General features: G+C 49.0%; 1 protein-coding gene across 1 annotated transcript; it reads right to left on the bottom strand.

Moving 5' to 3' along the window:
- Positions 1–1,955: 1,955 nt before the first annotated feature.
- Positions 1,956–17,322, bottom strand: PNO1 (partner of NOB1 homolog). The gene is made up of 7 exons (XM_048501648.1): positions 17,069–17,322; positions 13,735–13,884; positions 10,806–10,889; positions 9,673–9,733; positions 7,702–7,819; positions 4,044–4,114; positions 1,956–2,237 (listed from the first exon to the last, which is right to left on the bottom strand). The coding sequence occupies exons 1-7, from the start codon at positions 17,270–17,272 to the stop codon at positions 2,170–2,172; spliced, it is 756 nt and encodes a 251-aa protein (XP_048357605.1). The 5' UTR covers positions 17,273–17,322; the 3' UTR covers positions 1,956–2,169.
- Between the last annotated feature and the right edge of the window lie 610 nt (positions 17,323–17,932).

The raw sequence follows: 17,932 nt of genomic DNA, 5'->3' as shown, positions 1-17,932 counted from the left end.
CAGCGAAACCACTGCGGTTCAAAGTGTGTTTACGGCAATCTCATACGTGACACCTGGTGGTGATCTCCCAGCGACCTTTGTATCTCGAGTTTTGTGCAGTTTTTCAGGCCGCAGAGTTTGCCGGGCCCCTAAATCCCATGTCGTGGAAGGGACAACTGTGCTTTGCAACACTTTGGGGTGGCCTTTTGGAGGACTGAAGGCATTGTACTTGAAAGGCACCCCAACCCCCCAACCCCTATATATAGAAGAGCACTCTGATTACACGTGGGGGTATGCAAACGTCTATCCCACATAAGAAATCCATTAACACGTTGGAATCTTCTGAGGAGTGGTTCCACTGTTAATTCCTCATACTGTCTGCTGAACCTTTATAAACTGGAGGGAGGAGCTATGTCTCCAAAAAAGAGCCCCTCCTTTGCAAGCTTGCCCCAAGTTCGATCCCTGGCATCTCCCGTTTTTTAAAGGCTCAAGTGATGTGAAACGCAGAAAAGCCACTGCCAGTCTGAGTAGGCAAGACTGAGACCCAGGACTTGGTTCAGTATAAAGCAGGGGTCTGCAACCTGCGGCTCTTCAGATGTTCAAGGACTACAATTCCCATCAGTCCCCGCCAACATGGCCAATTGGCCGTGCTGGCAGGGGCTGATGGGATTTGTAGTCCATGGACATCTGGAGAGCCGCAGGTTGCAGACCCCTGGTATAAAGCATATTCATGAGTTCGTAGATCATGAACATCTGGAGTCCATGAACATCTGGAGAGCCGCAGGTTGCAGACCCCTGGTATAAAGCATATTCATGAGTTCGTAAATCATGAACATCTGGAGTCCATGAACATCTGGAGAGCCGCAGGTTGCAGACCCCTGGTATAAAGCATATTCATGAGTTCCTAGTCCATGAACATCTGTAGTCCATGAACATCTGGAGAGCCGCAGGTTGCAGACCCCTGGTATAAAGCATATTCATGAGTTCCTAGTCCATGAACATCTGTAGTCCATGAACATCTGGAGAGCCGCAGGTTGCAGACCCCTGGTATAAAGCATATTCATGAGTTCCTAGTCAATGAACATCTGGAGAGCTGCAGGTTGCAAAGCCCTGTTATAAAGCATATTCATGAGTTCGTACTCCTGAGTTCAAGAACTGTGGAGGCATGAACAGAAACAATAAAGGGACCTCGGTTAAAACTGCTGGATCCATATAAACCAGTTGTATGAGGACATTTGTCCAGGTTTGGGTAATTTGGATTACAAGAATGTTTCATTGCCCCTTCACACGCACTGGAGACTTGCACTGAACAGTAGCCTTTCAGTGAAACAGTTAGCAGAATTGAAACACGGAGAACATCATTCCAAGTCATTCCATGGATCGTGGCAAGAGTCTCGCAAAGAGGAAAATGGACATTTTTCATTTTTTTCCTGCTATTATGGCTGTAGTTTGCTTTGCTCCCTTATGAAACAGGGTGGGTTAGAAGAACCAAGAGTTTGGATTTATACCCCGTCTCACTGGCCTAAAAAGTCCTTTCCCTTCCTCTCCCCACAACAGACACCTTGTGAGGTACGTGGGAGAGAGTGCAGAGAGAACTGTGGCTAGCCCAAGATCACGCAGCAAGCTTCATATGTAGGAGCGGGTAAACCCAGTTTACCAGATAAGAGTCCGCCGCAGGGCAGCCAGCTCTTCTGGTTTCGGGCCCCACGGAGCTGGATAACATGCTACTTAAGCTTGTGGGGTGGACACTCGGTGTAAGCCCGCACCACTTCCTTCCCCCCTCCCCTGGATAGGATTCAAGAGTCAGGTAATGGCAAACCACCTGTTTATCTTACCTTGAAAACTCTACGGACGCTGTAAATTGGCTGCAACTCAATGGCATTTTCCAACACAACCAAAGGTTGCCTCGTTGACATAGCAGAGCAGACACACGAAACATCCATTTGGTAAGTTAACCGTTAACACATCACAGAAAATTAGCAGATACCATTTATTAGCCAAAAATCCTCTTTCAAAAGATGAACTTCCAGACCATCCAAAGATACACCGCCCCATGTCTGTTGTACACGTCAGCTGTATTACAAGAAAATGTTACTAGCAGCATTTTCCCAAGATGAGGAGTCTGTATACAAGCTGCTTCCTGGACAAGGCAGAAGAAAATAATGTTCGTTCCACTCAGAATTGTAAGTTTTAGAATCTCTCCGCTGCTCGGCTGGCCACTGCTCTGACGTTGCTGTACACCTTTGATGGAGGACTACCTGGAGAAGAAAACCACACGTTACTGCAGCTAATGCGGAGATCTGATACTTCAAGGTTTAGATGCTGCTCTTAAACACAGAATGTCTTAAAACAAAAAGGAAGACTGCTGAAACTCAAACGCTGGGTGGGACACGCTAGTCCTTACATCAAGAAGAAGAAGAAGAGTTTGGATTTATATCCCCCCTTTCTCTCCTATAGGAGACTCAAAGGGGCTGACAATCTCCTTGCCCTTCCCCCCTCACAACAAACACCCTGTGAGGTAGGTGGGGCTGAGAGAGCTCCAAGAAGCTGTGACTAGCCCAAGGTCACCCAGCTGGCGTGTGTGGGAGTGTACAGGCTAATCTGAATTCCCCAGATAAGCCTCCACAGGGCAGGCGGCAGAGCGGAGAATCAAACCCGGTTCCTCCAGATTAGATACATGAGCTCTTAACCTCGTACGCCACTGCTGCTCAAATCTTAATGGCCTGGATCCAAAGGTACTGTTAACTCTAGCAAAACTGCACTTTCGCGGGTTGGAATGCGGAGGGTGACTGTTTTCAACCCATTTCCCCTCCCACTGCAAATCCTTACTTGATTTCTCCCAAGATTGCTGAGGCTTCCCAGATCCCCAACAGCAGAATTGGGGGGGGGGGGGGCTTGCTGACTTTAGTAAGGGGGGTGGAGAGGGAAGTCCACCAGTTTCACTCTGCTGGGGAGGCTTTGGACCCAACCCGGTACAGACACGGTTCCCTTTCTTCTGCTAAAAACAAATTTAAGGGGGAGTGAAATGGGAACGAGGTTTCTGTTTTGCATTTGATGGGCAGCTGTCATCTAGTGTCAAAGAGAAGGAGAGGACAGAGTTCCACTTCAGCCGAAACACTCCAAATAGCAAAGACAACCCCAGAGGTGTTTAAACCGATTAGGGCACAGGCTTCGATTGCTTCATGCTAATACATAAAGCATTCACAGCCTGCAGCAAGAAGCCAAGGCGCTGGTTACAAGACTCTTCCATGGGGGGAAGGGCTGTGGCTCAGAGGCAAAACATCTGGCTGGCAAGCAGAAGGTGCCAGGTTCAATCCCCTACATCTCCAGTCAAAAGGATCATCTTGTACCTGCTGTGAAAGATCTCTGCCTCCAGCCTTGCCAGTTGTCAATGCCGGCTTTGATGGGCCCAGGGTCTGACTTGGTATAGAGCAGTGATGGCGAACCTTTTCGAGACCGAGTGCCCAAATTGCAACCCAATTCCCACTTATTTTTTGCCAAGTGCCAACCCGGCAATTTAACCTGAAAGCTGAGGTTTTTGTTTAGAAAAAAATGGTTGCCTCCCTCTTCCTCCGCCCCCCCCCCCCTGCTTGAGCAGGGGCCAGCCTGCTCTAGCCTCCAGCAAGTCCTGCGCACACCACTCTGTGCCCCTCTAGCGTCTCTGACTCCTCTGCGCCCCCCTACCCTCGGGCAGCAGCCACCCAGAGCACAGGCACCAGGCCTGTCAGCCGAGTCCTCTCTGCTCACTGTGGTGCGTGCACGTCGTGCTCAGTGGCCCAGGCCAGCCTAGATGTGTGTGTGTGTGTGTGTGGGGGGGTGATTTTCCACCCCCCACATGATGAACTCTGTTTGCACATGCCCAAGAGAGGGCTCCAAGTGCCACCTCTGGCACCAGTGCCATAGGTTCGCCATCACTGGTATAGGGAAGTTTCATGAATGTTCCCATCGACTACGCAGAGAACCACCCGAGGGGTTCTATTGCTAAGTTGGAACACCCCTGCCCTGCTCTGATGAAAAGGCCGGGTGAAAGGAATTCAGGTTTCCTTCCCTTAATCAAGGCTTACCTAAGATTAGGTTGCAAATTGCCGTTCGCGCCATTTTGATGTTCTGGAAAGATCCTAAAATGTGAATCTTCCTGAAACAAAAATCATCGCACGTGAAAGTCGAGGGCACTGACACACTGAAAACGCTTTTACCAAATCATAAACCGGACGGACTGGTGTGTGCGAATGCATGCTTGCTTAACTCAATTCATTATGATACCACCAGCACTTGGATGATTTTGACCCTGTCCCCGCTCCAATGGACTGCAGCCGCCCACTTGAGGCCTGAGCCTTTGGAAATCCTCTGCGTTAAATGTGGCTGCAGCATCCGGCTGTCTGCGCTGGCTTCGTTTCAGATCAACGCCGCTGCGCTGAGTGGCAACGCCCACGCCATCTGCCAAAGCACACTTGGCAGTTCGGGATTCCATTTTAATTGAGCTAATTTGTTTGCTTATCTCTTCCAGCGCCACCATGTAACACAGCCCCCTTTCCCCTCTAAGCCTGCGTACAGCTGCCTGGCTTTGAGACAGCCTTCGCGTGACTGTAGACAATTAGGAACGATTCTAAAAGAGGACGGCATGTAAAGAGTGGAAATCACTGCGATAAAATGGGAGTTCACCTACATCTGCTACCCGCTAATCACGCGTGCATCAAACTGTGCTCATTTAGGCTGCAAGATCTCTTACGATAATCCCTCCGGTATTTTCCGTGGCTTTAACAAGGCCACAGTCTTGGCCACGGGGCTCTGAAAGACAATGTTCTGTCCTTGCTTGTTCGCCTCTCACTTGTGAAACAACATTCTGCGCTTAAGGAGAGTTGAAGCAAACGCCTCCAAATGAACGGGTTTCGTACTGATCAACCTGCGCAAGTCTGAAAGGGGCAAAACTGGGAACAGAACCCAACAAGGTTAGGATCCGACTCAGGTACGTCCACAACGTTCTGAAATCCCCACCAGAACGACTCCGCTGGATCAGAGCAGGGGCCTGTCTAGTCCAGCATCCTGTCTCACAAAGTGGCCAACTGGTTCCTCCGGAGGTCCAGCAACAGGGACGCAGAGGCCAAAATCATCCCCTGAAGTTGCCGCCTGACACTGGGATTCAGGGATTCCCTGTAAACACTGTGTGACTCGTGGACACTGATGGGCTCCTCCTCCCTGCAGCTGTCTAATCTCCTTCCAAAGCCATCAGCGCCTCTGGCCGTCTCTACATCCTCTGGCAGCAAATTCCACATTTTAATCACTCACTGGGTAAAGTAGCATTTCGTCCTGTCCAGCCTGAATCTACTGCCCATCAGCTTAATTGATGCCCTCAGATTCTAGTGTTTTGGGAGATGGAGGGACAAAAGTCCCTTTCTCAACTCTCTCCACCCTGTGCATAATTTTATAAACCTCTATTAACACCCCCTCCCCCCTCCTTTGTAACCCAAACAGTTCCAGACTCTTCAGTCTTTCCTCCTTGGGAAGCTGCTCCAGCCCTTTAACCATCTTAGGGACTTTTTTCTCTTCCATGTTAAGAAGCAGTGTACTCAGAATACTACTTTGGGGGGGGGGGGGGAGACAGGAGGAGGCAGCACCGGCCACAGTAGGAAGCAGGATGCTCAACGAGATAAAGAGGAGTTTGGGTTTACACCCTGCTTTTCTCAGCCGTGAGGAGTCTCAAAGCAGCACACAAACTCCTTCCTCTCCCCACAGCAGGTGCCTTGTGAGGGAGGTGAGGTTGTGAGAGTTCTGAGAGAATTGTGATTGGCCCAAGGTCACCCAGCAGGCTTCATGTGGAGGAGCGAGGAACCAAGCCTAGTTCACCAGATTGTTCTGCCACTGGTGTGGAGGAAGTGGGGGAACCAAACCCAGCCCTCCAGATTAGTGTCCACCAATCTTAACCACGGCGCCTCGCTGGCTCTTGGTCTGATCCAGCAAAGCTGATCTGATGTTTTTAAAAGCTAGCTAAGGAGGAGCCCCGTGGAACGGAGTGGTGAGTCCTGAAGTCCAAGCTCTGCTCATGACCTGAGTCAGTTTCGGGTAGCCGGCCCAAGGATAGTAAAATGAGGACCCACCTGGCTGGGGGTAAAGTGTCCATGAGTGGGGAAGGCCGTGGCAAACCACCCCGGAAACACTGATATGACCTGAATCTTCGTAGGAACACCATGTGAATGATTCTGTATGAAAACTGGCCAAGTATAGCCACTTTGACGACTAATCATAACAGTATGAACGCAAAAGAATATATACACCGAGGAAGAGTATTCTTTCGAAAACGCTCTACAGTGCGCAAGCGTTCTGCAAAGGTGATTGCAAAGTTTACTCAGCATCCTTTGCTATTGAATCCAACGTTCTTCCAGCGTTTTGGAAAGGGCTTGTCTTCTCCAGCACGTCTAATTTACGATCTTCTTCTGGCGGTTGGTAAGCGACCGGCTCCCACATGCCTACGTGATTGATCTACACCATCACAAACTGACTTTTGAAACATTGCCTCTACTCATGGATGGTCTCCTGTCTGTGGGATTTTTGAATGAACTTGATTCCAGTGCAATTCTATTCACGTATAAGAATGTATTTATAATACTATTAATGTGTTTAGACTTGTCATTCGTGCTATAAATCAGTTTGTTGTACTTCCCTGTTTGGGGCGAGTGTTTTTCTGGAGGTAGCTCATCCAGTTTCCGTGCTTTCCTTTTCTCCCCCTCGCCTTTCGTTTTCCAAACACTGTGTGTGCCATCTCCACCATTCAAAATGGTGCACAATAGTTACAGCAAAGATCGGGGAACTGGGTTATGACAGTGACTCCTTCAATATGCTAACCTTTACTGAAACTTTTGACCTCATTAAAGAGAGGCTGTTAGCAATGGACTATCAACAACTGCAGAGCTTGGCAAATAAATCTTGTTCACCAACAAATATGTCAATTCCTTTCACGCAGGGATACCCAGCCTATTATATTGCAGCGCTCACAAATCCCATACACAGGAGAGCCTATATGCTGGCTAGATTTAACATCATGCCATCGCCGCTACATAGAGGAAGACTTAAAGGTCTTCTAAGCGATAAGAGGTTCTGTCCCTGTAGCATAGGACAGCTGGATTCCATCCCACACATTCTCCTGAACTGCGTATTATACCAAGAACTCCGATCCAGCCTGCTATCCCAAGCTATAGACCCTATGATTGATTATACTGAATCAGATAAAGTAGTTACGCTTTTAAATTGTCAGGATTTTCCATTTGTTGCCTTATAGTGGCAAAGTTTTTGTCAGAAGTTTGTAAACTGAATGTATGACAAACGCAAAGTTTTTTACTATTCGCTTTTTAACTGGAACTGTATTTTTTAACTGGAACTATATTTTAACTGGAACTATATTTTAACTGGAACTATCGTGCATATGCCAATAAAGGCTTATTGAATAGGACCATTGGATGTGCCATCACCCCATGGGTCAATAATGATCCGGTGGCTTGCACAGGCAATTACTTTGACCTTTAAAGAAGAACTGCTACTGCTTCTTTCCCTCAGTATACTGAAGTCAAATTAACGCTACAAGTCTACAAAAAGTATCCCAAATCAACACTTTAATACTGCAACATAGGAGACTAGATAGCTCACTGGTCTGATCCACCAGGGCTCCTCTTACGCTGACATACATTAAATAATCATGCAATGGGGAAAGAATCTGAAGACGATACTTACGAGTCTGCAAGAACGACCCGCGTCCTCGTGACGTTTTCAATAGTGAACTTTGTTTTCCCGCCTTTCCCAGCGATTCTTCCAATTGCTCTAGAAAGATGATCTCCTTTTAACGGTTTCACTAAAGGGAACAAAAAAAGAAAAGAAATTGATGGTATAGTGGTTAAGAGCAGGTGCACTCTAATCTGGAGAACCGGGGTTGATTCCCTGCTCTGCCACTTGAGCTGTGGAGGCTTATCTGGTGAGCCAGATTAGCCTGTGCACTCCAACACACGCCAGCTGGGTGACCTTGGGCTAGTCACAGTTCTTCGGAGCTCTCTCAGCCCCACCCACCTCACAGGGTGTTTGTTGTGTAGGGGGGGGGGAAGGACCCTAACCCAATGTATTGTCGAAGGGATTCATGGGAGGAATCAACTGGTTGTGGTGGGTTTTCCGGGCTGTGTATCCGTGGTCTGGTGGATCTTGTTCCTGATGTTTCAGATGCAGGCGAAATGTCAGGAACAAGATCCACCGGACCACAGCCACACAGCCCGGAAAACCCACCACAACCAGACCCTAACAGTTTCAGCAATTGATAAACAAACCAAGCAAACTCAGCAGCTTCTCAGCAACTTGTTCTGGTTGCACAGAGAAAAGTAGCCACCAACCCACGCCAGCCTCCCGTTCCAAAGCAACCGATAAAAGTCTCTGTTCAGGATGGCTGAACAGGAAGTATTTTGTTAAGCAAAGAAACGGGAGTGGCCGTGAACAGAATAGTGGACCAGTGGGATCACTGCCACATTGGTAGATAGGGAATGTGGAAGGGGGTCTTGACATGGTAGCATCCGGGCCACATTGTTCCAGGTCACGTGGCAACCAGGCCTTTCTTCCATCCAACACCACAAAACCTCTCTTCCAGCAATCACCGTATCTTAGTGGTTTCAGAGTTTAGACATTCCCCCAAAGTAAGGGCAGCTGCTCCGTTAACATCTATGCCAAGAAAAATAAATGACTGTGTTCAAGTGTTCAGAATGTGAGTGGCCTGAATAGCCCAGGCTAGCCCAATCTCGTCAGGTCTTGGGTCGGGGCTGGTCAGGACTTGGATGGGAGGCAACCAAGGAAGACCAGGGTTGCAATGCGGAGGAAAGCAATGGCAAACCACCTCCATTCCTCTCTTGTCCGGACCGTGATAACCCACACAACTCCGATCTCGGAAGCTAGGAAGGGTCAGTCGTGGCTACTATTTGGATCGGAGACCACCAAGGAAGATCAGGATTGCTACACAGCAGAAAATGGTAAACCACCTCTGCTCACTTTTTGGCTTGAAAAGTCAATGAGTAGTAACTGTCAGTCAGTTGTGACTTCCCTACAAGCCTTCCAAGCCTGTCACGGCCTTGCACATTTATGGAAAATATGGTGCTACGTTGAGCCCTTGGAGAACCATTTTTATTCCGTGTGCGGAAGAAGGACAACTAACTAGAATAAGCATATCTTATTGTTGAAGCAACCAGCATTAAAATCTACCACGGTTACAGGCTCATTACGAACCCTCTACGATTCTAATGCCCAGGAACTGTTAAAGAGAAAGCCAACACAAGTTCTGCACTGAGTCTAGAGATCTGAGGACAGTTAGAACCACGGGTTGGACACCCTCCTCCCCAACTTTTCCACTCAATTCTTGCCCATTTCCCTCATTGCACACGATTTCTGTCCATGTTGGTTCCATGATTTTCAACACAGCCTTTTGTTGTAGCTAAAGAGGACCGTCTCTTCCCTCCGACCCAGTGGAAAAGCTGGTAAGATCCAACCCAATGCCTTCTAAGTTTTGAACACAAACTCTGTACAGTAGGGCTGCAAACTTTAACTTATGTCAGTAAAACTGAAGGAGATGCTCGTAGTGAAATGCTTTTGTTTCAGGAGGTGTGTTCTAGGGAAGAAAAATCTGACCTTTCATTTGATTACATCATACTTCCTGTGGAACTACAGGATACTCACCATCAGTTACTTCGAAGGATTCAAGGAAAAGATCATCCAACCTGATGAGGGCAAGGGCATCCTAACAAATTTGAGAGAAAGGGAAGTTGACACGGGTTAGATGCAATTCAAGGCCAACCAAATGGGTGCCCCCTATATCCTTCCCAAAGGCGCTCATGAGGTCTGGCGGAACCTTTAGGACACAGATGTCAAACTCATGGCCCTCCAGATGTTCATGAACTACAATTCTAATCAGTCCTTGCCAGTATAGCCAATGCTCCTGTTGGGAGGGACTGATGGGAATTGTAGTTCATGAACATCTGGAGGGCCACGAGGTTGACACCCCTGCCCTAGGAAGAGCACAGACGGTGCAATTCTAAGAGGTTACTCCGGTCTGGAGAACCAGGTTCAAGTCCCCACTCCTCTACATGAAGCCTGCTGGGTGTCCCTGAGCCGGTCACACTTCTCCCAGAACTCTCTCCGCTCACGCAGAGGAAGGCAATGGCAAACCACCCCTGGACATTTTTGCCTTAAAAACCCTACAAGGTCTCCATGTTAACTGACCCTTGATGGTGAGTACACACATCTCTCTATACCAGTGATGGCGAACCTTTTCGAGACCGAGTGCCCAAATTGCAACCCAAACCCCACTTATTTATCATGAAGTGCCAACCCGGCAATTTAACCTGAATGCTGAGGTTTTAGTTTAGAAAAACCGGTTGGCTCCCTCTTCCTCCGCCCCACCCGCTCGAGCAGGGGCCAGCCTGCTCAAGCCTCTCGCAAGTACCACGTGCACCGCTCTGTGCCTCTCTAGCATCTCTGCCTCCTCTGTGCCGCCCCCCCCCTCAGTCAGCAGCCACCCGGAACACAGGCACCAGGCCCGCCAGCAGAGTCCTCCCTGCTCAACCCGGTGCGCGCACGTCGTGCTCGGTGGTCCAGGCCAGCCGAGGTGTGTGTGTGTGTGGGGGTGATTTTCTGCCCCCCACATGATGAACTCTGTGTGCACCCGTGCCATAGGTTCGCCATCACTGCTCTATACAAACAACGAAGAAAAGCATTTCCTTGTACATACTACGGATAGATAGATTTCACGTGCGGTGTAACCATTCATTGACACGAGGGAAACTCAGCTCAGATAAAAGGGAAAAACTCACTTCCACTTGAAATCCAAGGATGAAGGCTTTCACAAAGTCGGCTGCTTTAGTCAAGGCACTGATGTCCTTGGTTTCTTTACAAGTCTAATATTGGGGGGGGGGGGGAGGGAGGGAGAGAGAAATAATGAGTTTGGAGGGCAAAGAGAGGCAGCATGGTGTAGTGGTCAAGAGCGGTGGATTCTTAACTGGTGAAACTGTTCCCCCGCTCCCACACATGAAGCCTGCCAGGTGACCTTGGGCCAATCACAGTTTTCTGAGAACTCCTCAGAAGGCGCAGCAGTGGCGTAGGAGGTTAAGAGCTCGTGTATCTAATCTGGAGGAACCGGGTTTGATTCTCCGCTCTGCCGCCTGAGCTGTGGAGGCTTATCTGGGGAATTCAGATTAGCCTGGGCACTCCCACACACGCCAGCTGGGTGACCTTGGGCTAGTCACAGCTTCTCAGAGCTCTCTCAGCCCCCCCTACCTCACAGGGTGTTTGTTGTGGGGGGGGGGGGGAAGGGCAAGGAGAGAAAGGGGGCATATAAATCCAAACTCTTCTTCTTCTTCCTTCAGCCCCACCTACCTCACAAAGGCTTGTGGAAGGGAGAGGAACGAGTTTGTAAACTGCTTTGAGACTCCTTACAGTTGAGAAAAGTGGGGTATAAATCAAAACCCTTCTTCTTCTAAGTCACAGGTGTCAAACTTGCGGCCCTCCAGATGTTATGGACTACAGTTCCCATCATCCCCTACCAGCATAATGCTGGCAGGGGATGATGGGAGCTGTAGTCCACAACATCTGGAGGGCCGCGAGTTTTGACACCTGTGTTCTAAGTCTTTCTTAGAATGCTCACAAACTGAGCAGTCAGGCCCAGATTGATCATGAGTCCCTCTATGACAGGGGTCCCCAAACTTTTTAAACAGGGGGCCAGTTCACTGTCCCTCAGACTGTTGGAGGGCAGGACTAAAACAAACTATGAACAAAAATTCCTATGCACAAATGATTGTAAAATGTTTGATTTCACCTTTCAAGCCTTTTCTGTCATGTGGTCTATTTTTTAGAACAGTGACCAAAGTATGTCAGAAAGTACCAGGGTGGGAGGCTCCAAATATTGTTGGGGAGGCCTGTGGAATACCTTCCCTGTAAAAAAAAAAAAAGCAGGAACTTTTCCCAATGGAAGCATTCCATCCTAACTTGGGATTAGGTATCTTCACTGGGTTCTTCCTCCTAGCAGCCAGCGGCGATTCACCAGCCTGGCTGATGCCAATGGGAGTGAGTAGGAACAGAAAGCCTGAGAGCAACACATGGAGTAGCGAGGGAAGAGGCCCGAGGAGCAAGGAGTTGCCACGTGTAAGGTTTCCAACTCTGGGTCAGAACATTCATGGAGATTTGGGGGTGCCATCATGTAATTGCAATCAACAGCCGTTGGGGCCGGTTCCTCCTCTCCCTTGAGCCCCCACTGCGCATGAATGGAGCTATCGCCACCATGCCTGGCGGGCCGGATAAATGCCTTCAGGGGGCCACATTTGGCCCCCGGGCCATAGTTTGGGGACCCCTGCTCTATGATATCCTTGTCTACTGAGGTGTTGGGTAACCTGTCTTCTTCCCTTACTACAAAGAGCCTATGATGCTCTCTGTTCCTTTCACCTGAACAAGAAAGCTCAGGCTTAACTGATAACTGTTGAATTAAACCCAATTTAAACATGGATTACTCCTGTCCGTCCGTCCGTCCGTTCGTCCATCCATCCATCCAACCAACCGCCGACCAACCTAAATTTATATCCCACCCTCCCCAACCAAGGTCAGGCTCGGGGCTACATACAACTTACTTGAAAAGTTAGCTAACACATAAAAATTTACTAAAACACTGATCCAAACAACAACCTAACCATACCAAGATGGCAACGAGATTACCAACTACCTCTAGATGATTATGCTTAGAATGACTGGCCTTGAGGCTAGAGATTGTGCAACACTGGGGAATGTCTGGTTTCTCCCCTGTGTGAATTCTCTGATGCAAATCGCGGCTTGGCGTCTTTATGGTTTCTCCTTTGTACGAATGCTTTGGTGTACCTTAAGCTTCCCCTTCTCAGCAAAACTCTTTCCACATTCCAAGCATTTACACGGTTTCTCCCCAGTGTCAATGCAATGATGAGCAGATGGTTGGCCATTCTGAGCAAAGCTCTTTCTACACTCTAAGCATTTATATGGTTTCTCCCCAGTGTGGATTTGTCGACGAGCAGCCAACTCATCATTCTGAGCCAAGGTCTTTCCACACTCCTATTGTTTATAGGGCTTCTCCTGAGTGTGGGTTCGTTGATGTGTGTATTCCCCACAATCACAAGGAGATTTTAAGCACTTTTACTGTTTGCGTGGACTGAGATTTAACACTCCAGGGAAAGTAAATTCAATCCAATTTGCTGCCATTGCATCAGCAGATAATAGATTGGAGGACAGACTGAGAACTGTGCAGTAGCTGTTAAGACTTGAAACTCTGTAGCTGTGGCTACTATTGTCTGCTGATGCAACAATAGAATTTTCTGACTTTGCTATAATAAAACACAGAAAGCAAGTTACGGGCGCAGAATATCCTGCATTCTGGTGCCCAAATCACTTTCAGTTAGTGATGATCTTACCACCTGATTTGCAAAATCGGCTTATTTGAAAGATTGTAAGTTTATTCAGTTGGGGTCTCAGGATTTCTCTTTATTTTAGGATGGTTTTAAATGCATCTCACCTAACATTACAAATGGAGAATTCGGATGTTGGAAAGTCAGATTGACCCAAGTTGGTAAAAAAGCCTCTCAGAATTACTTAGATGCTATTTTGGATCTTCAAGTCAAGGAAAGCAGACAAATCAATGACCACTGGTCATTCTAGTGCGAACAGGTAATATACTCATCCCCTGCCAAGACAGAAACAAGAAGGCATGCAACAGATCCTATAACTTACCTTTATCTCTACATTCCTTGTTTTTAAATTAAATCTGATTTGAAGCTGCAAGTGATCTACAATAGGTGTAAAAATTTTCATCCAGTTCTCTTTTAGGGGCGTATATCTGTTAGCTGGTACAGGAATTTTCCTCATGTCACCTTTTCCACCCTAAACAAAAAAAAATTTCATTAGAGCCTAATTTTTACCCAACATACAAAAGTGTCTCAGTTCACCTTCACTGACAGAAGGAAGCTCATAGAAAACGGAAGCTCCTGCGAGTTCTGGTAACTGAATTTTACAGACAAAAATTCCCTCACTTAAAAAAAGAAGAAGAAGCAAGCACTGATGATTAGCATCTGGGTGTACACATGGTTACAGCAGGAGGTTAAGAGCTCGTGTATCTAATCTGGAGGAACTGGGTTTGATTCCCCGCTCTGCCACTTGAGTTGTGGAGGCTTATCTGGGGAATTCAGATTAGCCTGTACACTCCCACACACGCCAGCTGGGTGACCTTGGGCTAGTCACAGCTTCACGGAGCTCTCTCAGCCCCACCTACCTCACAGGGTGTTTGTTGTGAGGGGGGAAGGGCAAGGAGATTGTAAGCCCCTTTGAGTCTCCTACAGGAGAGAAAGGGGGATATAAATCCAAACTCTTCTTCTTCTTCTAAATTGGATCCTTTAGCTCCGTCGCACAAATAAATTTTTCAACAAAAAGCAAAGGTAGCCAAAATCTACCACTTTCCTTGCAAGCCTCATTCACATTTGGAATGTTAGAACAAAATAACCTCCATAAAAATCCTTTTTAAGAAGGACAGATCTACCAAAGTGGCAGCAAAAAGGGAAAGGGGGTTAGAGATTTTCACTTCAATCTACTCAATGACTTAAAGGTTTAAGGATCAACTTCTTATTCAGGAGGAAGCGCCATGGACCACAGCAAGAACGGTTTCTGGTTGTCTGTGCACAGAGGTGGGGCTGGAAAGAAAGGGCTCCCAGGCTAGCATCTGCACATGATCATTCCGTTTTGATATCCATGCTCTGCATAAATGGTCAAAACAGATGGGTCTCCCATAAGAACATCAGAATGGAAATGCCACCCCCACAATGACCAGCCAGATGGAACAGGGGAGCCCCATCATCGATGGCCAATGGCCAACAACAGACCTCTCTTCCCCATATTTGCTCAAGTCCCTTTTAAATTCAGGTAAGCCAGTGGCCGTCACCTAGGGATGCCAGTTTCCAGGGGGCCCCTGTGGATCCCCTGGAATTAAAGCTCATCTCTAGGCTAGAGAGATCAGTTCCCCTCCCTTGCATGCCACCCCTCTCTCCCTCTCCTCCCTTTCCTTGCATGCCTCCCCTCCCCCCACTAGGGTGGGCCATGTCCAGATGCTGGGGCCCCTCCCCCTCCCTCCCTTGCATGCCACCCCTCTCTCCCTCTCCTTGCATGCCTCCCCTCCCCCCACTAGGGTGGGTGGGCCATGTCCAGATGCCGGGGGACCTCCCCCTCCCTCCCTTGCATGCCACCCCTCTCTCCCTCTCCTCCCTTTCCTTGCATGCCTCCCCTCCCCCCACTAGGGTGGGTGGGCCATGTCCAGATGCCGGGGGCCCCTCCCACTCCCTTTCCTGCCACCCCTCTCTCCCTCTCCTCCCTTTCCTTGCATGCCTCCCCTCCCCCCACTAGGGTGGGTGGGCCATGTCCAGATGCCGGGGCCCCTCCCCCTCCCTCCCTTGCATGCCTCCCCTCCCCCCACTAGGGTGGGTGGGCCATGTCCAGATGCTGGGGCCCCTCCCCCTCCCTCCCTTGCATGCCACCCCCTCGCAGGGCACAGCCTGAAGAAAATGGATGCCTTGGAAAATGACCTGTATGGCCTTGTACCTCACTGAAGTTCCTCCCTGACCCAAATGCCACCCTCCCCAAGCCCCATGCCTCAAATTTCCAGATGTTCCCCAACATAAATCTGGCAAATCTATGCTTGTGGCTGGGGAGGGAGGGGACAGGACCCAGCAACCCTATCGTGACTGTCACGCCAGTGAATTTCACAAGTCCAGACTTATCCTGAAGTATCTGTACTTTCCTTGACTATTCTTAAATGTTATAAAGGGACACTGCCACTTGCATTTCCCACATTTCATGGCTCCTTGATCTGACTTGTTGTCTTTTTCTAATTCTTACAAATAGCATCTACCTACGGAAACAGGGCATCGGAGGAAGCAGGACTCCACAGCAGCAACTTGTACAAAAGAAGATGTTAAAGTTCAGGCAGACTCCTGTATATTTCGCACAACACTGGTCCATGCACTCTCTCTGTCCCTCCGCTACACACGCTGGGACAGGGGTAGGCTTGCCAACCTCCAGGAAGAACCCAAAGATGCCCCAGAATTACAATGGCCCTGTAGACTACTGAGATTAGACCCGCTGCAGAAAATGGACGCTTTATAAAGTAGAAGAGGAATTTGGATTTATACCCCACGTTTCTCTCTTGTAAGCAGACTCCAGGCTTACAAACTCAATTTCCCTTCCTCTTCTCACAACAAGACACCTTGTGAGGTAGGTGGTGCACAGAGAACTGAGACTAGCCCGATGTCACCCAGCACGAAGTTAGGAGTGGGGAAACAAATCCGGTTCACCAGATAAGAGCCCGCCGTTTATGTGAATGAGTGGGGAATCGAACCCGGTTCTCCAGATTAGAGTCCACCTGCTCTTAACCACTACACCACACGGGCTCTCTAGGGTGGGTTCAATGGCTTTAGCAGGAGCAGCTGTGGCGTAGGAGGTTAAGAGCTTGTGTATCTAATCTGGAGGAACCGGGTTTGATTCCCAGCTCTGCCGCCTGAGCTGTGGAGGCTTATCTGGGGAATTCAGGTTAGCCTGTGCACTCCCACACACGCCAGCTGGGTGACCTTGGGCTAGTCACAGTTCTTTGGAGCTCTCTCAGCCCCACCTACCTCCCAGGGTGTTTGTTGTGAGGGGGGAAGGGCAAGGAGAATGTCAGCCCCTTTGAGTCTCCTGCAGGAGAGGAAGGGGGGATATAAATCCAAACTCTTCTTCTTCTTCTTCTTTATAACCTAAGGCCTAACTCTGAGTTGGGAAATTCCTGGAAATTGGGGGGTGGGGCTTGGGGAGGGCGGGGTTTCAGGAGGGAAGGCACCTCAGTGGTCTCTGCAGCCTCCCAGTGGTCCTTTTCTCCAGACCCCTCTAGACGGGAGGCCAGCTGCCCATCCAAGAGTTCCCCAGCCGCCACCTGGAGGTTGGCAACCTCCAGGATAGCGTCGCCGAACCCTCCCCGACCTCCAGGACCTTCTCAGCTCAGAGTTGGCAACAGGGGCAGCCCCCCCCCCCCCCCCGGCCGCCTTACTTCAAGCGCCGCCCCGCGAAGGGGTGGGAAGTCGGGCCGCTTCCTGGGCAGGGGCGCCTGGCCGGTCTCCATGGGGGCCTCCGCCGGCTCGCCCGCCCGCCTCTTCCGCCGACGGACGCTCGTGAAGCCCCCGGCCTCGCCCGCCGCCTCCGCTACCGCCATAGCCTCGGGCAGCAACTTGTCATCGACGGCGCTCCCTTCCATGCTTGTTTCACCCACGCGAGCCCCGGCGCCGAAAGGCGGAAGTGGCCGGCGGCTGGCTTCATGACGTCACCCCCATTCTGACTTCATTTCCGCTCAATGTCATGATCGCGTTTTTGATGGTTCTGCCTTTCCGTTCTTTAGACTATTACTCACATCCACATATATATGGATGTAAAGTCTTATTAGATAAGTCTAATAAAGTACGTGAAATATCTGTATGTAAATATTTGTATATATGCACAGACGTATACACACACTGCATGTATGAATGTAAAATATAATGTATAATATATTTAGATAGGTACACAGAATATAACGTATATAGTAAATAATGGGGGATATTAAAGGGAAATAATCTATTTTTATACGTTGAATTAGAGACGGGGGTTGCTACGGTGCTTTGCGCAACCCGGATAGTTCGGTTTATCTGCGCATGCGTGGTGGAGTCGCCGAAGCTGTCGGTTGGGAATGGGGCGCGTGTGACAGGTGCCGCGAATCCTTTTCCCTCATATGTGCAATATTTATTAAATATGTACGTGAGGTGAAAATATATCATTTTATATTGAATTAGCTGCTGCGTATATAAGCCGGGAAGGGGGGGGGGAATTCCCCACAATTGATCGGCCAGCGGCTAAGTTCCCCGGATGTTGTGGTTGAGCA

Source organism: Sphaerodactylus townsendi, linkage group LG01 (genome assembly GCF_021028975.2).
Source record: "Sphaerodactylus townsendi isolate TG3544 linkage group LG01, MPM_Stown_v2.3, whole genome shotgun sequence".
Lineage (NCBI taxonomy): Eukaryota > Metazoa > Chordata > Lepidosauria > Squamata > Sphaerodactylidae > Sphaerodactylus > Sphaerodactylus townsendi.
This window is presented reverse-complemented; position numbering and strand designations above follow the sequence as displayed.